This window comes from Lepisosteus platostomus, chromosome 1, assembly GCF_059453375.1.
Source record: "Lepisosteus platostomus isolate fLepPlt1 chromosome 1, fLepPlt1.hap1, whole genome shotgun sequence".
Taxonomy (NCBI): domain Eukaryota; kingdom Metazoa; phylum Chordata; class Actinopteri; order Semionotiformes; family Lepisosteidae; genus Lepisosteus; species Lepisosteus platostomus.
Window position 1 is genome coordinate 11,777,290 of NC_142611.1, and position 21,406 is coordinate 11,798,695.

Here is a 21,406-nt window from a genome sequence, read left to right on the forward strand (position 1 = left end):
AAGGTTTATTCTATGCTGAAAAGAGAAGAAAACATTTGGTGTGAAGCCTGAAGAAGGCTCCACGGCCTAAATGGTGTTTCATTTTTCAGCGTAGAATAAACCTTTACTTGTTCCTTTGCAGCCAACGCATACTGACGCAGCTACCTGCTTGAATTGCAGTTTTACAGCAGAAAGTAGCCCACTGTGAGATGTTTTTTCCTCAGCTGGCTAGAGGGTCAGACTGATACCTTCCTCTTGTAGGAAGAGATAAATTAGTGATCGAATTCTTTTTAAATACAAGCCCATGTTTATCGATACACCCAATGGACCCCATCACTCCAAAACTTTTTTTTTAGACATTTTAGGTGCTGCACTGAACATTTGTATGTCTTACCATTTAAGACAAACTCAACACGGGACAACAGGTGAGTTTCAGAATCAATTTGTTATAAGGCGGTTACAATTAGATGTACATTTTATACAAACACTGTACAGATTTTGAGCATGCCACTATGGCACACAGTACCAGTATTACAGGTTTTTACGTAACCTGCCCCAGCTGCACTTATGCTACACCTATTTGTCCACAAATGTACATCTGAAGTTTGGCAAAAGTATCTGGACTAAATTAAAAAAAACTTTGTTCAATGGAAGTTAAGGAGAAAAAATGATATTTACTGTGAATTGACATAACTTCTAAAGTAGAATATGTTCCAGAAAGTACAAGTCTGACAATGAAAGGCCACTGTATAGAGAGGAATAAAATCCAAAATGAAGTGTTGAAACTGAAGCTTTTGTGTTTGGAGTTCATGGCCACACTGAAATCTTACAAGCTGCAGGAAAGGAAAACAAACCAGGGCAGTTAAATACTGGGTAACATGAAAAATCAAAAAGGAAATTAAATATTCTGTAGTATTCTCTAAAGTAAAATCTAATAATTTGTGTATAAATTCGTGTTTAACACTTTTCAGATATATTGGGGAAAATAAGTCATATTCTACAGTACATGTGCTGTGTGTTTGACTTAGAGATGCCTAGTGTGATTGGGTCACCAGACTGAGATACAATGCCTTACACCTATTAGTATTCTCCACACAATTCCCTGCTTTGTTATGACTGCTTTACAAACAGCAAATCTGGGAGTCACACTGAACTTTTCATGAGATGAAAGCTTTGCAGTCGCGCCAGTTTCTTCAGATGCTGGGCTCTTGGTAGGGGGTACGGGCTGCATGGCGACATTCCCAGGCTCAGAGCACGAGCTCGCTGGGCATCTTCCCTCCCGTCAGTCCTGCCAGGAGGTTGTTGGCAGCCAGCACAGACATGATGCCCCTCGTAGAGTAGGTGGCACTGCCAATGTGTGGCAGGATAACTGAAACCATCGTGGGAAAAAAAAAATGACAAGTAAGAGCACAACAAAATGAAGAATGCAGACTGTAGTTGATTCAGAGACTCACTGATTGCATTCTCAAGTGGTTATCGCAATTCAGGAGTGTCACCATGATATCTAGAATCTTAAGACTTTAAATGTAACTTCTGCTTATGTCTGTGCAAAACTATGCACCTTGTTTCTTTTGAAGTATTTGTTATGGAAGTAAACATCTGCACTAAAAGGAACTGTATACTAGTACATATGAGCTAATTAATATCACTTAATTAATCAATCAATTAATTAATCACTTAATTAATATCACTTAATTAATTTCAATATAAACAAACTGTATTATTTCACAAACATCACATAAGCGACTTACTGAAATTTAAAGTGGCAGACTGCAAATGTGAACTACAATTTCAGCCCATTCTGGATCCGACTCTTTCATCTGCCACTCACAGTCTTGGTCTTACCGCAGTTCTTCAGCTTCAGAAGAGGGTGGTCAGGGGGCAGGGGCTCAGGGGTGGTGACGTCCAGACCAGCCGCAGCTATCTGTCCACTGGACAGGGCCTCGTACAGGTCCTCCTGGTTCACCACGGCACCTCTGGACAAACCAGAAAACAGAAATACCTGCTGGGTGTACCCCTTTATCTCGCCTTGCTCCAACTGCACACTCTGCCTATCAAAGCCATAACAGAAACGACACAAGTCGAAGAAAACGAAGAAGTCAGGTTGCAGGACGTGTGCATTTTTATACCCTGGACAATAAATGCCCTTTTATAAAGCTTTCAGTATCAACCACAGGCAACTCTATTCACCAAATGCCAGAATAATGTAGGTTTTAAATTAGCAATCAATGAAGAACCAGGGATATGACTTCTATAAAAATAATTTAGTTTCGTTAAATCTCGATGCCAGACTGTATGTAAACTACCGACATCATGTTCCCCGAAGACTGCAGTTGTCCATTCCTGATGGATATGAGCGCACACAGTGCCCAGATAAAGAGCACATGGTTCTCATGTGGGCAACGAAGGCAGTGGGACCTTTCTGGCACCTGGGCTGGCGTTCCGTTTGGTCATTAGGAGCGGTCAGTGTATTTGTTGGAGGGGACAAGAGCACTCGCACGCCATCTGATGTCTGTGGGGTTGAATGCATTTTAACTGCCAGGCTATGGTGCTCTCACCTCAGTGAGGTACACGGGCACACTTTCCTCTTCCCTTTCAGGAACAGGAGGACAGGGAGGAGGGTTTCATATTTTAGAGATTTGTGTCATTCTCGTGACATTTGATATGGTATTAACAGGTTCAACCATTACTTCGCTCAATCAAATACATCCGATTAATTACATATTTCCTATGAAAAAACATCATAGGGGAGTAACATAAACAGCAAAGCAACTGCCTAGTTAAAACGTGGTCTGCTGTACCTGCTGGAGTTGACAAACACTGCGGTTTTCTTCATTTTGCCAAAGAAGTCCTTGCTGCACAGCTGTTGCGTTTCAGGAGTCAAAGCACAGGACACAACCACAAAGTCGGACTCTCCCAGTAGTGCGTCCAAAGGCACTGGAGACAAGAGGGCTGGGAATTAGGATCTTCCGGATTGACGCGAGCTCAAGAATGGAGAGGGGCAGCACACAGCCCGTCTGCTCTCCCGCTGTGCCCCTTCCCTCTGTTAATTAATAATAATAATAATAATAATAATAATTGCTTACACTTATATAGCGCTTTTCTGGACACTCCACTCAAAGCGCTTTACAGGTAATGGGGATCCCCTCCACCACCACCAATCTGACTTCTATAAGTCAGATGCGACGGCAGAACGCTCACCACACATCAGCTCTCAGTGGGGAGGAGAGCAGAGTAATGAAGCCAATTCATAGAGGGGGATGATTAGGATGATTGGTAAGGGCCAATGGGAAATTTGGCCAGCCCTACTCTTTTCGAGAAACGCCCTGGGATTTTTAATGACCACAGAGAGTCAGGACCTCGGTTTTACGTCTCATCCGAAGGACGGCGCCTATTTACAGTAGAGTGTCCCCGTCACTACACTGGGGCATTAGGACCCACATGGACCACAGGGTGAGCGCCCCCTGCTGGCCCCACTAACACCTCTTCCAGCAGCAACCTTAGTTTTTCCCAGGAGGTCTCCCATCCAGGTACTGACCAGGCTCACACCTGCTGAGCTTCAATGGGTTGCCAGTTGTGAGTTGCAGAGTGATATGGCTGCTGGCTCTGTTCCTACAGGGGCTGTTTCTCCCACATCAGCGTGGCCCCATCCTGCTCTCAGCCTGCACTCACAGATTCAATTCACCACAGCAGCTAATGTGCACTCGCCTCCCCTGCCTAATAAAACTGATAAGGGGGCAGAGCAGTGGCACTGTGGCTAAGGATCTGCGCTTGTGGGTGGAAGGTTGCCGGTTCAAATCCCACGACCGACAGAGGCCCCCGAGCAAGGCCCTTAACCCCAGCTGCTCCAGGCGTGCCGTATAAATGGCTCTGACCTCAAGCTTCTGTCTTCCCGTCTGTGTGTCTCATGGAGAGCAAGCTGGGGTATGCGGAAAGACAAAGTCCTAATGCAAGAAATTGCATATGGCTAATAAAGTGATCTCTTATGTGTAGAGAGAGTATTGGGTGTGACTCAACTAGCACAGGGCAGGGCAGCTTAGCTGCCTGAACAGGCTGCTCAAACCCCCTATGTAGTCTGATGCAAGGGTGTAAATGGGGTGGTTGCAGAGGGATGCAAGACACAAAGGGAAGACCTGCGTGCGAGATTTATATAAGCAGGCGAGTGGAACTGTGCGAGAATAGGAGACTGAGGATCTAACCATCCTCCTGAAGTTCTGTTATATACACGAGCAGGTGGGGCTCGTTTGGCACAACGGTTTGCGCTCGTTTCAGTTTTTCCCGGCTGTAGACACTGCAGCAGAAAAGATAAGTTTCGTGTATCTAGCCCTTACAAATGTCCCCCACCTAAGGTAGTAAGTCTGGAAGATGCAGCACCTGGTGCTGACTTCTACAAGAGCCGCCCGCTTTTCGAAACCACGCCTGGATGAAAGGGCAGCCCAGTGTGCTCTATCAGGTCTCCCGTCAACCCTCATCTCCGCACTGCTTGCCCTGTGGCTCTTACCAAACTCTCCTTCCACCTTGGAGGCCTCTGGCTTGGGTGTCCGGCCCCAGTATAGCAGACGTTTCACTCCAAAGGGCTTCAGCCTCTTGGCAATGGCCAGACCTGGAGGCAACAGAGGCATAGTAGAGTCACACTGACGTCTTTTCATCATGAAATTCAGTACGTTGGCAGCAACTTGAATCATTTTTTTCAGAACTATGAAGAGGCTGACATCGTACCTTGAAAACGTCACATGAGGAACCTTAAATTTCCTTAAACTGCAGTGTTTCCTTGAAATGTCAACATGGCTTGGCTTAAGGAACAATACTGCTTAACTAACTTCTTGTAGTCATCAAGCTTCTAGCAATCAAATACGCTAGAAGGCTTCCTCTCATTTAAAACCTCTCGTATTCTTTAAGTATTGGTCATCCCCGACACGATATTGTCCTGTTTTTTACATGTATTTACAGAATACATGTTTGTGTCTCTACCATTTTGCTTTTGAAACTTAAAAATAATAAAAAAAATGAAATGTTTGCCTTCTACATATCAGTGACGGACTGTCTGAAGCACAGCCGAATCATTTCTCGTCATGCTTCTACAATCCAGAAAACTAGAAAGGCGTAATTTTCTGACGGTGTTTTCAGATTCCTGCGAAAACAGACAGCTGGGGTAGAACTCAAGTGGCTGAAGGGCTTAGCCATCCCGTAATTATCCGTTCTCTACCATGGGGCACTCTGCTACTCTGATAATGCTGCAATAGCACTATCTGTGGAAACTTTTCTACTGCACACAGCTCCAGATAGCACCATCCCACTGAGCGGATTTCACAGGTCATCACAGGGCACGCTATCACTTCATGTTACTTTGAGTCTAACGATTCTGAGTCGTTTCTAACCTCCTCAGAGGGAAATCTAAATCCAGCTTGGGGCGATTCAAAAATCTGTTACCCCAAGAACAGCTCCAGCTGCATATACTCAGAGTCAGCAGCAAGAGGACTTTTCAATATCTGCCTACAGCTGTCATCTAGAAAGCTGAAATAAAATTCACTTTGCCTAAAATTACAGTTGGTCATCCGAGTATTCAAAATGTCGACGCCTAGAAATGTTGCAGAAAAACACACAGTGCTGATTCTGGCTCTTGACAGTGACACCAAGTTGATTCGGACAATAACTCCAGTGACTGTGTGCAATGCCTTGTTTTAAACAGGCATCCACCAAAGTGAATCATTAGCTGGTTTATCTATGAGGTTAATCTTTATGAGTGTGATGTTCCCTGCCAGTACTATGCAAAGGCCAATGACCTGGCATGATCAGATTATCTGTCATTGGTGGCCTCAAACTATTATTAAGCATTTCTTTAATTTGTGCTTAGGCAATTCTTTAGGGTTGACCATGTTAATGCTTCAGCGGCAAAAGAAATACCTATTCGTCCAAGGCCAACGACACCCACGGTGCTCCCAGACAGGCCATAACCACACATCCACAACGGCTTCCAGGTGCTCCAGCCTCCACTGGATGAAAGAATCAATGTCAGAGGGCAAAGATCAAAGGTCATGTCCCCTCCCTTCGCAGAGCGGAAATATAAACCTTTCAGCATTCCGCCCAATAACAACACAACTTGTCTGGTTAGATCACAGAGGTCGTTCAAGGCTGCCTGGGACAGCAGCTGAAAGAGAGACTTATAATTACCGTTAGCTGCTACAGGAAGAGACGTTACATTAGAGACAGGTACACTGTAATTTCTGAGCCATTCTCTCACCCAGGGGGGGACAGTCTAGGATGAGCTGCAGAAGGAGTACTGCTCAGAAACTTGAGAATTAAGAAAAAGTAACAGGCCTTTTATTTTCCATGATGTGTTTGTTACCATGAGGGTCACCAGTTTGGTTTCACGACATTATATTTCACAGTTTGAACCTGCAACACATCTCTCCTCCTGACTTGTGGGAAAGTTAAAAAAAACAAACGAGGCCCGACTCAAGGCAGAAGCCGGTGTGGAACAGGAACGGGAACAGGAACCGATACACACACTCCCCGCATCCAACTACACGAGTCGGCGTCTGTGCCGAGACTTACTTCTTCACCTCCGCCACGGCCTCCGGGATTCTCCGTGCTGTGGCCAGCAGGAGTGCCACGGTGAGCTCAGCTGTGGCATCTGTCAGCACGTCAGGAGTGTAGCCGACTCTTATGCCCCTGAAACACAGCCAATGAGCAGCGAGGTGTGAGACAGCACTGCAACGCGGAATCTGCACTGGTGAATCCTGCAGCACCTGGCTTGGCACAGAGAAAGGGACACTAGAGGAATAAAGCACCAGATCCTGAGACGACGGAAACACTTATATCTCTCATGATCCTAGTCTGTGGCTTAAACAGCCACGTGTAACTTTAGGCAGACACGTGGCCAATTGGAGGAAAGATATGGGGAAGGCAAGGTCTGCTTTTGGATCTACTGAGGCTGTGAGGCACGAGAGTTGGTGGTGCTGACCGGTTTCTGATGTCTTCAATGGCAAGGTGGTCAAAGCCGACAGACAGAGTGCTGATGACCTTCAGATCCGGCCCTGGAGACGAAGACCAAAAAAAAAAAAGCAGCTCTAAAAAAGTCTAACAAGTCAAACAAACTTCAAAAACCGAAACAACATTGTTGACATCAATCCGTTGGCATGGGGAGACGACAGCCACAAGATGGCACGCAATTATTAAGTCACTAAAACGAATGACTAATCCCATGAATTCTCATTCATCTCGTGGATAATCTCCTATGAGAAAATACATTCAGAAGCTTACCGGCATGAATCATTTCTACCCACCGCTGTCACATAAGCTCTGGCCTCACCTTTCTGACCTGGAAAGAATCTCGCTTTATACAGTATAACCGCAACTACAGCAGTGGCTTTTTTTCTCTTTAATATTAGAACCTGCCCTTTTGCCTTAACAGATGGTATTGTGAGAAATGACCGTGATCATAACCAAAACACACATCAATTCCAAGTGAGTTTACGTCAGCGTGACATATTTTGAATGTTGGAAACTGCACTGCATAATTTGCCGTTTTTAGTTTATATACACGTTATACTTCCACCACGTCAGGACCACAACAGGGGTTTTTTTTTTTTTGCCCTGCCTGGGAAGGTATCACCCCCCCGCACCAACGCGGCTCCAACGGGGAAAGGGAAATAAGGCGAGAACGGACCCACCTGCAGCATCCAGCACCTCCTGGTCGATATTGTCCGACAGAAGACAGAGCAGCCCCCGAGCCCCCGACACTCCCTTCAGCAGCTCCGCCTGGGGGACGGGCTCGTCCGAGTCCCACAGTTGCACGTGACATCTGAGACACACACAGATCCACGCTGCGTTACGCGTCACGCATCGTGCACGAAACACGGGGCCTCTTGGGACGACTTTCATCAGGGAAAATGACAGCAGCTTCGGGGACTCAGGGTGCATACAGATTTGATAATATCACTACAGGACTGGCGAGAAGCGTGCCCAGGATGACTGTTTGCAGACACCGTTCAGCTGCGGAGGACTTCTTCTGTGTTGCTACAGATGCTCGATTAGAATACTGTATATACAGTGATGAAAGCACAATGGGAAGCACTTTTCCTGAATTATGTTTATATGCAAGTATATATCGTGTGTAGGTGTGAAATATTACATGTAAAAAAAACTGGGTGGCAACTAAAGGTTAAGTGATCTCGTATCCTATAATGCTACTAAAATATTACTGTGCAGTAAGAGCTGTGGGGGCTTGCATATTGGTAGATGGCTTCAATTAGATAGTTCTTTGGGGAATCTGTCTTGAAGACTGAGGAAGAAACGTTACTGTTGGAAACACCAAGCTCATAAAAAAGTCTCAGGTGCAGTATTTATGTTTACATATCATTTCTGTCTTCCATTGCAGACAATGTTGACTAGGCAATAAAAAAGCAATCAATGTTAGGATATATAGTTGTATACTGTAAAATTCAAATCAAGGGTTGACGGTTTTCCATTGAAAACTGCTGTACATACAGGAGGAGATTTACCTTTTCCACCACTAAAATGCAGTATTTTTCTGTAGCACTAACCATACACAGGTTGCCTACTGTATGTTCTCTAAACGTTGAAGTAAAGGTTTAGTAATTTAGGTTGTAATTATTATTTTTAAATTTCGACTCTATAGAGTTCGCTGCTAATCCCCGCGGGACTGTTTTCTTTTCCTTTGAAGAAATTTTGCCTGTGGGATTCTGGAAGGATATTTAAAATAATCCTGTATTGTTATTTTTGATAGGGATTCACTTAACGTTGTTTCTTGTGGACTGGAAAGGTTATTTTTGAATGAGTTTCGTTTAAAAGACACAAAGACAAACAGAAGTTCAGAATATCTTAAAGGAGTTTTTTTTCCCAACAGCACACCTGTAACTGAGGCCTGCTGTACGACCCCAGAACCGCTGTACAATTCTGACCCAATCAATGAACGTTATTCACAATACATTAAAGTACACGTCTTACGCATATTGCGTACTGTTGCAATTCTAAATCATGAAACGATCCCTGTTAAAAAAGAAAATCAGCCTCGTTATTCCAGTAATTTACTATAAATTACTAAAGCATGCGTAATTCTTAATAAAGCATGCTAATCTGTTTTTTTTTTTCAAGTTCACATGCACTTTTAACTGCACTTGCACACACACACACATATTCTACAGCACCGACACAGTAAACTCAAGGAACTGTAAAACGCTCACATTCCCGACTGTGACAAAACCTCCAGTCCCTCCTGGGGTATTCTCCTAGTGACGAACACCTTCACGAGCTGCTGAGCGGCCTGCATTTGGGAACACTTGTACGAAAGCAAGAGAGCGCTTGTCTGCAAGGGGACAAGGAAGAGAGGAAAAAAAAAACAACTCGAGAGGCTTCACGTCTCCAGTCCTCTGAATGAGGCGTGCGCACCGGCGGGACGTCGTCTACGTGCAGTCGCTCTCGCAGAAGAGCAGAGAGCGCCACCTCGTGTTTTCCTTTGGGCCACACCAGTAGTGTGTAAAGGACCCACCGTCTCGAGTAAAACCGCTTACGGCATTCTGACAATTACTTTGTGACACTTGTTTTCATTCGTTTTTCGACCGACATAAATACACGACACATAAGCTAGATATTAAAGTAATATGACAGAATATGTCTTTATTTTTGGGGGGCACGGGTGTTTCGTCTGAGAACAATTTACGAAAAGGAAAAAACGCAGCATTTAGAATCTCTGGCCCGTGCCCTCCCTAATCTTCCCTCATAAAAAGAGGTTAAACTGAAGGATAAAAAACAGAAGACAGAACAAAAGAACAAAATACTGATTCCGCTGAACAGTGGAGTAAGAAACAAAAAAAGTGGAAGGCCTGTCCCATCAGATATCACCTTAATGCCAATGAGCAGCAGTTTAAGGTCTAGGGTGTAGAAGGGAGACTCACAGTCTCAAAATAGTTCAGAAATGATTGTCAATCTTTAAAAAAAATAAAGGTGGATTTGCTAAGTGTGTATTTAATTTTCTCAAAATTGAATCTCATCTCTAATCCGTTGAACGAACGTGAGTTGGGGCAGCTTGCAAAGAGAACTGTAAAAGCCAGGCTGTCAGACTGTACGTGTGAGAGGGTGAGGTTATCAGGCGGCATGCCAAAAACAGCAACAAAAGGAGCGGGTTCCATTTCAAGATGAGGAATATAAGAAAAAGAGGCAAAAACGGAGGACCAGAAATGAACCATTTTAGGAGGAGAACAACAAGATATAAAGTGGCACCCACAACTATGAGCTTGGCCACATCTGTCACGTGTTTGGTCAAAATTAGGAAAACGTCTGGCAAGCTCAGACTTAGACATATGTAGGCAGTGTATAATTTTAAACTGTACAAGACCATACCTGGCACTGATGTGGGCTCCCACTGGCCCTTTTGAATAACTTTGTCCTGATTTTCTACCCACAACATTTTAACTACAGACACGGACAGACTATGGAATGAAAGAAATGAGTATTATTTTTCATAGAAAACTAACTGCTACACAATGTGTTGTATTGACCCCCCCAAAAAAGCTTTTGACAATGAACAAATGTTTTAAAGAAAACTTTTATTGACTTTTGGAATATTTCAGTCGACCAGGCAAAGGAAGAGGTAATTTATACAGCTATCTTTAATACCTCCGGCAGAAAGTACAACACAACCAATATGTAATGTGTTTTACAAACCCCTATGCCTGCACTGTGATACGAAAAATGTAGGATCTTTGGGCATCAAAAATATTATTTCAGTGGGGACATAATTGCATTTTATAACTGTTAAATGTTGGCTGACAAAGAGCTTTGCATAGTCATTGCACTCAGTAATTAAAGGCAGTCCTGTGCCACACAGTTATGTCCATTGATTGATTGGCAAATATCCTGTGGTAACAGTTAAATTAGGTTTTTGGGGAAAATATGACCTAGCTCCAGGAGCCACTTTTGAGAAATGCACCCATGTAGAGGAGGCCAAAGCTACCCTCGTCAGGCGTCTGGGGAAGACAGCGAATACCCATAAGGCCAAGGGTGCCCTGGCCATTCCTGCTCAGCGTTTACAGCTTCAGTTCCTTGGGCATGGGCTCTCCCTTCAGGCCAGCCAGCAGGTTGTTCGCCGCCAGAGCAGACATGGAGTTTCGGGTGGTGTAGGAGGCGCTGGCGATGTGGGGCAGGATAACTAAATGGAGAAGGAAGAGGGTCACCTCCATTCCTATCACAGGCATGCATGGGACATGAGGTGTATTTGTCTTCGGCAAACAAAACCTTTTTAGGGTTTATCCAGCAGAATGGGAGGTTTGAGTGTTGCTGGATGCAGTGCAGGTTTTCACAATTTATTAGAATTGCCTTCTAAAAGTATAAGAGTTCATTGTTGATGGAATAATAATGTTTCTGTGTACATTTCTTTATTGCAATTTAACATTGTCAGATGTCTGCATGTTTTGCACCTTGTGCTCTTTGTAAGCCTCATTTTTTCAATGTGGGTTTGTATTATTTTTTTAATGAGAAAAAATGTGAAGTCTGATTTAATTGATTATTAATACAAAAAACTATGGGTCTGTTTTAAGATTATGGGCCTAACATGATTTAAAGGGGAACCGGCATCCTGATTTCTCAGACTGGTTATTAAATCTTGGTAACAAAATAAATTCATTGATGTTATAGGGAAAAAATCACAATTTTCACAGATTCGCCATGTTGTCACAAACTTGCCTTAGAGTTCCCACAAAAAAAGAAAAAAAAGTTCCCACAAACTGTGACGTGACGCCCTTCCTGCTCCCTAGTTTCTGTAATAACTAATGTAATGTGATGTACGAGCGAATAAATACAGGTTATGCAGCCGAAATTTCACTGCAGAAATGTTCCAACATGATCTGCCTGCAGAGTTAACAAGTAAGTAGTATTTGTGGGCAAATCGAATCCCAAACTTGAAAGCGATATTTCTATTGGATTAAACGAGACGTATTCATAAGCCTGCTTGTTTACAATCTAATATGGCCACAACAAGTCACCAGCAGTTTTTTGCCTTGTTCTGAATCACAGAACATGGCGCTGCACATACCTGGACATTTTGTCTCTTTTGTAATGTAAATTTGAGGTTTTCCAAGTTACTGTGTACATTTTACTTTTACTGCGGTTTGAAATGCACTCCTCGATGCCAATTCCATCTAACCCTGAAATATGATAATAGCGTCATAGTTCCCCTTCAAGTGCCTGATATTATGCAGCCTCAAGCAGGCCTGTGCTGACAATGTTAAAGCACCCGAGGGCCAGCAATGTCCAGGTGAGCAGGGAAGGCTTCATGCCTTTTGCAATGGTGTTAATTAATAATAATTATGAATAATTGCTTACACTTATATAGCGCTTTTCTGGACACTCCACTGAAAGCGCTTTACAGGTAATGGGGACTCCCCTCCACCACCACCAATGTGCAGCCCCACCTGGATGATGCGACGGCAGCCATAGTGAGCCAGAACACTCACCACACACCAGCTGTCAGTGGGGAGGAGAGCAGAGTAATGTAGCCAATTGATAGATGGGGATTATTAGGAGGCCATGATTGGTAAGGGTCAATAGGAAATTTGGCCAGGACGCTGGGGTTACACCCCTACTCTTTTCGATAAAAGCCCTGGGATTTTTAATGACCACAGAGAGTCAGGACCTCGGTTTTACGTCTCATCCGAAGGACGGCGCCTGTTTACAGTATAGTGTCCCCGTCACTATACTGGGGCATTAGGACCCACATGGACCGCAGGGTGAGCGCCCCCTGCTGGCCCCACTAACACCTCTTCCGGCAGTAACCTTAGTTTTTCCCAGGAGGTCTCCCATCCAGGTACTGACCAGGCTCACACCTGCTGAGCTCCAGTGGGCTGCCAGTTGTGAGTTGCAGGGTGATATGGCTGCTGCGTGTGGCGTTGCATGTCGGCCAGACTTACCGCAGTTCTTCAGTTTGAACAGAGGGTGGTCAGGGGGCAGGGGCTCAGGGGTGGTGACGTCCAGTCCGGCTGCAGCTATCTGTCCACTGGACAGGGCCTCGTACAGGTCCTCCTGATTCACCACGGGACCTCTGGACACAGCAGACAAAGGTGGGGAGAAAGGAGGCAACTGACCTGATTTTCACTATAAACTACACATTTTATCCTGTAGGCTAGATCCCACCCTAAGAGAGATCTATACATGTATCTATTTTATCTTAAATTTTGTTGCAGTTTCTTCACGTTTTGAAAGATGAAGCGTCACCTTCAGTAAACTGATTTGTTACATTTTTGAAAGTATAAGAAATAAACAACCCATTTTTGAGGTAGGACACAACACTACTGTTTGAGAATTCAACCTCATTTCGACATAACATGTCCACTTCACGTCACTTACAGGGACAGAACTGGAAGGCTGAGAAACCGGGTGGATGGCTAAGACATCACTGTACCTGTCTCATTATTGCTCAAGGGAACTTTATGAACCAGGCCTACCCCAGCTCAGCAGAAGATCTGACAGAGGCGAGGGAGGGAGTGGTTCGAACCCTGGGTGTGCCGTACCTGCTGGTGTTGATGAACACGGCCGTCTTCTTCATCTTGGAGAAGAGGCTATGGTTACAAATGCCCTGCGTCTCGGGAGTCAGAGCACAGCACACTGCCAGGAAGTCAGACTCCCTCGCCAGCTCATCCATGGTCACTAGAGAAGCAGGAAAACTTAAATGGAGTTCATTCCAGCAGCCTGCCAAGCTCCTGACACGGCCTCACCTGGTCTTGTACTCCACCAGTAGTTCATGTGGTGGAAATTTCCAAATATCCATCCTCTTGAAAACCCCCTTGAGTGAATATCCAGTTTTGTTTTACGTTCAGTTATACAGTAGGTAAAGGGTCCATACTAGAGGCACAGCCCCTCACTGGATCATCTTGGTTTCTGTGGTGTTAAGTGCACTAGAGAGCATGTGAGACTCCCCACAGACAGGACACTGATCCATCAGGGTTACCTCCCCGAGCAATGTTTGTCCCCACTTAAACATCTGGGTGGACTGGAACATCTGGGGTAAAACGCCCCATATAAAGACTCTGAAAACTCTCTGCTGGCTACATTGGCTGAGCACTTCGTTTTCTGCCTCCACTCACCATACTCTGCTTGTATCTTACTGGCCAGCTCCGTTCTTGGGGCCACATCCGTGTAGATGAACCTCTTGACTCCAAAGGGCTTCAGGCGCTCGGCGATGGCCACCCCTGCCACCCACAACAAAGAGGTTAGCAGCACATCAAGCCCTCGCCTACCTTCCAGAGGCCTCATCAATTTGAAATCCTCTCACATCATTAAACAACAACACCGGTGGACAAAGAACAAGGCCTTCGCCCTCAACCCGGACACTTGTCATTGCCAAGTGCTGCGCAAAATCTTTGCTGGAGATAAGTGGACATTTATTTTCATTACGTAGTGACCTGCCCTCTGGAAGATTCATTCTGCAGATGAACCTTTTTCAAATACAGTTCTCTTGACACAATGAGGCTGCGTCGGCAGAAATAATAAAAATAATAAAGTTATGTTTGGCTCTTTTGAAGCTCTCTTTTACAGATTATTAGTAGGATTAATAGCTTAATAATAATAATCAACTTATAGGAGAGCAGGCAACAGGTCATTGGCTGCAGTCTACTGCAAATCCTATTTTGACCACTGAAAATACAGAACGTGGTGTGAAAGCAGGGGTGTCCGGGTCCTCTGGAAGATAATAAGAGTGGGATTGTGGGCATTCCTACCTATCCTGCCCAGGCCCATTATTCCCACAGTGCTTTGATTGAGCTCATAGCCACACAGCCACATTGTCCTCCAGGTCCCCCAGCCTCCACTGCAATTAAAGAAAAAGCACAGAGCCCTTAATCAGCTGTGAGCATGGAAATGTGTGGGGCAGTTCTGCATTGCATTCTAATTTGCTGCACTTGTAACAAAAGCACACACACACAGTAACACACACTGCTCGTTCTCATCTGCTAGCTACCGAAGCCCCAGCTTTTTAAATCTGCAGAGACTGTAAACTCGCACTGGGGCCTGGTGCTACAGATGGACCCCCACTCACCCCCTTTTTACATAAATCAAAGGTCTCCGAGTATCTGACTTCTGCAGCATATCTGCCTTTGAGATCAGCGTTTCCAGGACACGTTCACTGTATTCCATCGCACACTGAACACTCACAGTGCTATCCTGTTCCTTTCTATGTCAAACCACCGCACGGCCACTGTTTGCTACAGCACCCTGGCTTTTAATTCCCTGAATGGCTTTCATACCTCCCAGCAGGAATCAACACGTTGGGTTTTTTTCCCCCCCATGTGCACAAAACAGCTTTGCTTCAGCTAAAAGCGCCTTTGGTCCTTTCTTTCTAAAATGCGAGGCAGGTGCTGTAGGCAAGTTCAGTGTTGACCTGTCTGTCAGTGTTGACCTTGACCTGGAGCAAGTGGCCTCCGACTCTGGGCCTACAGAGCCCTTATCCTCCAGGTCTGAGACGCGTCTCCAATCAGTAGCTAAAAAACAGAACCAGTAACTCTGGAGGGCCAGCGTGGGAGATCTCGGGTGTTGGGATAAGGAATTATAGGACGGGCCGAGGCCGTAGCGCACAGGGTGAAGGGGTGAAGGGTGATAGGCGACTGGGGACTTGCGTTTTGGCCTCCTCCACAGCCTCGATGAGCCGGCGCGAGGTGGCGAGCAGCAGGGCGACGGTCAGCTCGGCCACGGCGTCCGTCAGCACGTCCGGAGTGTAGCCCACGCGTATCCCCCTGCACGGAGACACGGACATCGTGAAGAAGCCAGGTCTGGCAGGCGTTTCCCCCCGCCATGAACCCGGCAGGCTCGCAGCACCTAGGAGGGACACAGGGCTGCACTACCACTCTGCTCAGAGGGTACCCTTGGGAGATTATAGCTGCTTTGTCTAATCAGTGCACCACCGGTACTGTCTCTCATCTGTCGATTTCCAGATCAACAGCTTTTTCACAGCGGAAAAGCAAGGAAGAATAATGGTTCTAGTATGTGCATATTAGATAAGGATAATCCATCAGACTGTATCTGTCACGGATGTCGGGAGGGACAAACCGTGGAGAGGCAGGAGAGCAGAAAAAGACCCTATGCGAAGTGGCGGAACGGGGAGTCAGCCCGGGCTCAGCAGTGCAAAGAGTTCTGGAGTGCCGTATAGAGACCCATGCCCTCAGGCCACGGAGCGGCGACCTGGTGCTAGGCGGGTCTCAGGACATCCGAACGTCAATGCTGAGCGAAGCAGAATAAGTGACCCGGAAATATATAGGCCCAGAGAGAGAGAGAGAGACACCGGAAGGAGAGCAAAGCACAGGAAACTAGGGACAGGACAGAGAAGGAGTGCCTTCTGGCTGCAGAGGGTGTGACAGTAAATGCAAAGTGCACCACTCTACTGTTTCTCTGTAATCAATAACCCACTGGGAATTCTTAATGCACGAGTGCCCAATGGCTCAACAAGTGAAGGCACTTGTCCAAGCGCAGGCTTAGCTCTGTGATCACGGGGGGTCCAGCCTGGGCGATGTCACTAGCAGACCCTAAACAGTGGCACACAATCAGCAGAGCGATTCTGAGGGTAGGGTGGGATTATTTGACCAGAGGTCTTGTAGTGACCCCTGTAGGAATTCAGTGCTTATACGGACATATGTCTCCTCCACTTAGCACTGAACCTCCAGCAGGGGGCTGCGTTTGAGGGCTTCATGCATTCGTAGCAGCTCCGAATCACGATTGGCAATGGTAATGGTGTGAAACAAAAAAAAACAAAACAAATCACTTGAATAATGAGTGGGTTTTTAAAGTCACATTTTGATGGTGTTTCCTCATGAAACACCCACAAACACAAGGAAAAAAGACACAGGGCACAGGCTAGCAATTAATGAGGAGGAAAAGAACAAACTGCAGGCGCACACATGTAACAGCACAAACCTCTTCTTGAGCTCTGGCAGGGAGAGGTGGTCATATCCCACTGACATGGTGCTCACGACTTTCAGATTAGGCCCTACACAGACACAAAGCAATATCGACAATTAGAGTGGATTTTCTCAGTGAAGCAGCACTCACAGCATCAGCAACTCCAGTAGTGCTGCTATCTGCTGTACTTCCAACTTCCTAATCTTCCTTGCTGTCTGCTGTGATTTCCCTTCAAGATCTAGGATTCCTGTCCATGGTGGCTGAAACTGTACTTGACCAGTGAAATTAGATATTTTCTTTCGGATAAATGCTGTATGTGGCTGGTGTCCTCAGGGCATCTACTGTAGTTCTTAGCAGCTGAGCATGGCTGTTTGTTGAGCTCTGAGTACAACTTGATTTGAATGCATTTTTTTTTCCATCTTCAGGTGAACGTTCCAGAGTTCAATATCCAAATACAGCAACAGCAATTCATTATGACCAAAAAGGTAGTTAACAAATAAAGCAAGAAATGAGAACCTCTCAGTATCAGGGCATTTAATGCTAACCTCCAAGTACACAACCCAGAAATACTTTTTATTTTTTGAATTTCAGAAAATATTGATATTTTATATTGTAATGTTACTCTCTGGCAATTTAAGTTAGCTAGAATTAGGTGGGCTGATGACAAATTATACCAAACACTCCCGAAGTAGCTTCTGCTCCAAATTTCACAACTCCATTCCGGCTGAAAATCAGAACAGGAAAAAACAATGAGGTGCATACAATTCATATCGGGTTTAAAGTTTGAAAAATAGTTTATCCACTGTTCACAATTTTGGTTCATGGGGTTACAGTTGAGTTCTGAACTGCTCCTTTTAGAATTACAGACACCACACCTCCAACCTGCTGGCTGGTCACTCAGTTCTCTGGCGCAGGAGGCCGGCAAGAGGCAGGGCCTCAGTCCAGCCAGGCTGCCTCACCTGCGGCCTCTAGCACCTCCGAGTCGATCTTCTCAGTGAGCACACAGAGCAGCCCCTCCACTCCTTCCACCCTCTTCAGCAGCTCCTTCCTTGGCACAGGGTCATCGGAGTCCCACAGCTCAAACTGCACCCTGCAATACAGGAGGGGAGGAGGGGTGCATTATGCAGAATTATAAACTTTATTTTATATAGTGCTTTTAAAAGTGCCTTTTCAAAGCACTTTACTCGAAGAAAAAATGAGAGGAGAGGCGACAGCAGAATTCACACAATTACAGCAAGGGTTTGGAATGCAGTAGGAATATAAAGGGGTAGACACAGAACCAATTAAGACAAATTAAGCAAAAGGCCTTCTAAAGAAGAAGGTTTTGAGTCTGGATTTGAAAGTGCTCAGGGAAGGCGACTCTCTAATATCCTTGGGGATACAATTCCAGAGCTGTGGGCCACAGCAGGAGAAGGCTCTGTCACCCATAGAGAGCACATAGGCTTTGGGGACAGACAGGAGACGAGAGACACATGAAAAACCCCGACAGGTACTGAGGTGCCAGGCATACAGTATATACAGCCTTATAGGCGAGAATGAGGATTTTGAAATCAACACAAAACCTGATAGGAAGCCAGTGCAAAGACTCCAGGACAGGAGTAATGAGATCAACATTTAAAAAAGGAAAACAAAGGCGGGCATGGTTATTGCATGTGACTTGAAGAGATTGTATTCAAGAGTTTGGGGTGAAGAGAGGCTAGCATAGTAGCACGAGAGTCTTTGGTAATGGGATCTGTCTATGTTTTAAATACTTTAAGAACATAAGGACGTTTCCAAATGAGAGATCACTGGGCCATGGAGTAACTGATCGATCTAATGATCACATTTTGAAAGGAATTTCGTGTTTCTTCATGACAATGAGGCTGGCTAATTTCAGATCTCAAGACCTCAAGGAGCTCGTTTGAGCTCCTTCTCTTGGGAAGAAAGTTGACACACATTGAGCTCTTCCAGAAGAGCACCTACTGTATCTTTAAGCTATTCAGTCTCTTTAAAATTCACGGAAATTTTACTCTTACAAAATTTTTGTAGTGCCTTTGTCCTAGTAACCAGTCACACAAGTACATAAAAATTCATTCACAAAGTGCAAATTAATTAAATTAATGAACGCAGCTCTGGTCCTGGAGAGCTGTAGTTTTTCATCTCATCTTTCAGTCATTTAATTGGACCAGTTGTTTATCTAAAAGGTATCTGCCTTTTTAAAGATCACTTACAAAAGTTGCAGAATCTCCCATGACCAAGGTTACAAACTTCCCTAAAACTGTTCAGCCTTTAATAATTCTGTTGGCGGTATTGTGACTTACTGTAGGTCTGGGCTGCACATACACTCAAATTTCATGATATTCCGGACAGTAAAAGCACTTAGTTTAAACATAGGATAGTTTTGAATTATACATACCTTCTAAGGTTCTTATTAAAGATTTTTCAATGCTTTTTTCTCTCATTTAAAACCAAACTAAAACAATGACCCTTGACCTGTAGCCTCTCAAAACAAACAGCTCCAGAAACGTGGTTACTTATTAACAAATACAAAAGTCAAATGTTTCCTTCCAGTGTATTTGCTACACTAACAAACACCAGATGGATTGCCACATAGTTATCCAAAACTAAATCTGATTGAAATACAAAAAAGTATGATTCTCCTTTATTTCTCCTTGCTTGCTGAGCTTGCACTTTCAAACGTCTGCCATTAATTCCTGATAATGACGTTTTGCATACAGCCTCGTTGGCTTAGAAAAACAGGCGTTAAAATCTGTATTAAAACGTCAGCTCTTTTACACCCATGCTTGGACTGAGCATTGGACAAACGGTGCTGTACATCGGCAGCCCTCCTGCACTCCGTGATCCTGTCTGAGTTAAGATCTTCACCGAGCTGTCAGGTCGTAAGGTGCGAATATATTTAACTGATACTACACAACAGCAACCGATTGAGTAGCTTCTAATGACAGCGTGTTAATTCTAGATGTCTAACGTTACTTCTCAGTGCACTGTCTTAATATTGACTGAATATTGGATATTTAATCTACCGAAGCAAGTTAGCCTCTAGCCTTTTAGCTGCAGAGAAGACATACATTCCGCTACTTCTCGGGCTGCCCCATAGAACCGCAGTTCTGTGGAGACCGATAGAATGGGGCGTGGTTGTGACATTTATTACTTTGAATCTTTATATTGAAGAATGTATTGTTATAATGTGAATATTGTTACGAAACAGCAACCATTTAGACCTTGACGTCCGATTCAGAATAGAATTAACCAACTTATATACCGTAACGGTAATAAGTAGCAACAGTTATTCATTTATTTAGCTTGCTTAAATGCAAATCTGATTATTTTAAGTGAACGAGGTGCTTGTTTTTGACCAATAAGCAGACTGGAGAAATAGGAGTGTCAGGGTCACTTACCTGAAGATACCGGCGGAGAAAGGTGATGTGAGCTAATTGATGTGATGTGATGTAATGTGAACTAACTGTCCCGATTGGCGACTAAGAGAGCCTTCGCTCACACTCTCTTGTCCTCTGATCTGCATATTTCGAAAAACTTCTAAGAATTAAAGTAATTTTATAATAATTTGTAGGTTTCTGGGTATGGCAGAGTAACCACGTTCCCAGCGAAAATAGCTTTCACACAGAATTTCGCATTTCACAAGTTTTATCTGTGCAATTGAGTTGATCGATTTTATTATTTTTTATCACAGTTGCTATTTTACCGTTATATGTACAGTAGCCTTGGTGGAATATTTCACAGGTTAATTTACTGCTTAGGAGTTTTGTGGGATGGCTTAAATTAGGGATTTCTAAATCGGTAGGTGGTGAACCTAGCTTTAAAAAGACATTTTAGCAGCCATAAACCTATTTTTGCATTTTAATTTCCATTCTTACCAACATCATGTTGTTCTCTCCGTCCATTCATTTTTCACGGGCCCCAGTGAGAATACCAGTTTATAGAAGGGAATGTAAGCGTTCTACATAATCAAGGATCAACACCCGCCCACGACAAAGCAGGTTGTAGACGTTCAGTAAATATAAATAAGACAATTCCAATAGCAACGTGTAATACTCACTGCCCAGACTGCCTCAGGATCCTCAGCCCGTCAGGGGGCACCCTGCGGGTCACGTAGACCCGGGCCAGCGCCTGCGGTGCGCTCTGCATGGCGTACTGTCTGCGGAACTCGGGCCACAGGACGCGTTTCAAACCCCGGGCAGAGGACCTCCACCACATATCAGCAGAGAAAAAAAAAAGACACTGGGAAGACCTAAGGGACGTCTGAGCCTGTCTGCGTTCCCGATTGCTTGCTTCAGTGAGTTTTGGCTCCGGTACAAATAAGGGGTGGTTCCGCCCGCGATAAAACCGCTGTCCGACCAATAAAGCAAGGGCAGGTATTCTTCGCAGCGGCGGGCGAGAATCTTCCTCAATCGGCAAACGGATCCACATAAATCCCCTTTGGCCTCCCACCTACAATGCTAGCTTGGTTTAACAAAGTAAACTTGGTTATAAATCTTATTATAGTTTTGTAAAACAAATTGCCTCG

General features: G+C 44.7%; 2 protein-coding genes and 1 long non-coding RNA gene across 3 annotated transcripts; 1 reads left to right on the forward strand and 2 right to left on the reverse strand.

Moving 5' to 3' along the window:
- Positions 1 to 405: 405 nt before the first annotated feature.
- Positions 406 to 9,396, reverse strand: LOC148677704 (glyoxylate reductase/hydroxypyruvate reductase-like). Its single transcript, XM_088624368.1, has 9 exons — positions 9,186 to 9,396; positions 7,653 to 7,783; positions 6,944 to 7,016; positions 6,535 to 6,651; positions 5,884 to 5,972; positions 4,481 to 4,582; positions 2,781 to 2,916; positions 1,825 to 1,955; positions 406 to 1,348 (listed from the first exon to the last, which is right to left on the reverse strand). Exons 1-9 carry the CDS (start codon positions 9,269 to 9,271, stop codon positions 1,227 to 1,229), a joined length of 987 nt encoding a protein of 328 aa, XP_088480494.1. The 5' UTR covers positions 9,272 to 9,396; the 3' UTR covers positions 406 to 1,226.
- LOC148677705 (uncharacterized) lies at positions 7,782 to 9,344 on the forward strand. The gene is made up of 2 exons (XR_015935293.1): positions 7,782 to 8,315; positions 8,849 to 9,344. It is a non-coding gene; the product is annotated as an uncharacterized LOC148677705 (long non-coding RNA).
- Positions 9,397 to 10,530: 1,134 nt separating the features above from the next.
- LOC148677706 (glyoxylate reductase/hydroxypyruvate reductase-like) lies at positions 10,531 to 21,181 on the reverse strand. Its single transcript, XM_088624235.1, has 9 exons — positions 20,939 to 21,181; positions 17,841 to 17,971; positions 16,897 to 16,969; positions 15,606 to 15,722; positions 14,712 to 14,800; positions 14,079 to 14,183; positions 13,506 to 13,641; positions 12,906 to 13,036; positions 10,531 to 11,149 (listed from the first exon to the last, which is right to left on the reverse strand). The coding sequence occupies exons 1-9, from the start codon at positions 21,094 to 21,096 to the stop codon at positions 11,028 to 11,030; spliced, it is 1,062 nt and encodes a 353-aa protein (XP_088480361.1). The 5' UTR covers positions 21,097 to 21,181; the 3' UTR covers positions 10,531 to 11,027.
- Positions 21,182 to 21,406: the final 225 nt, after the last annotated feature.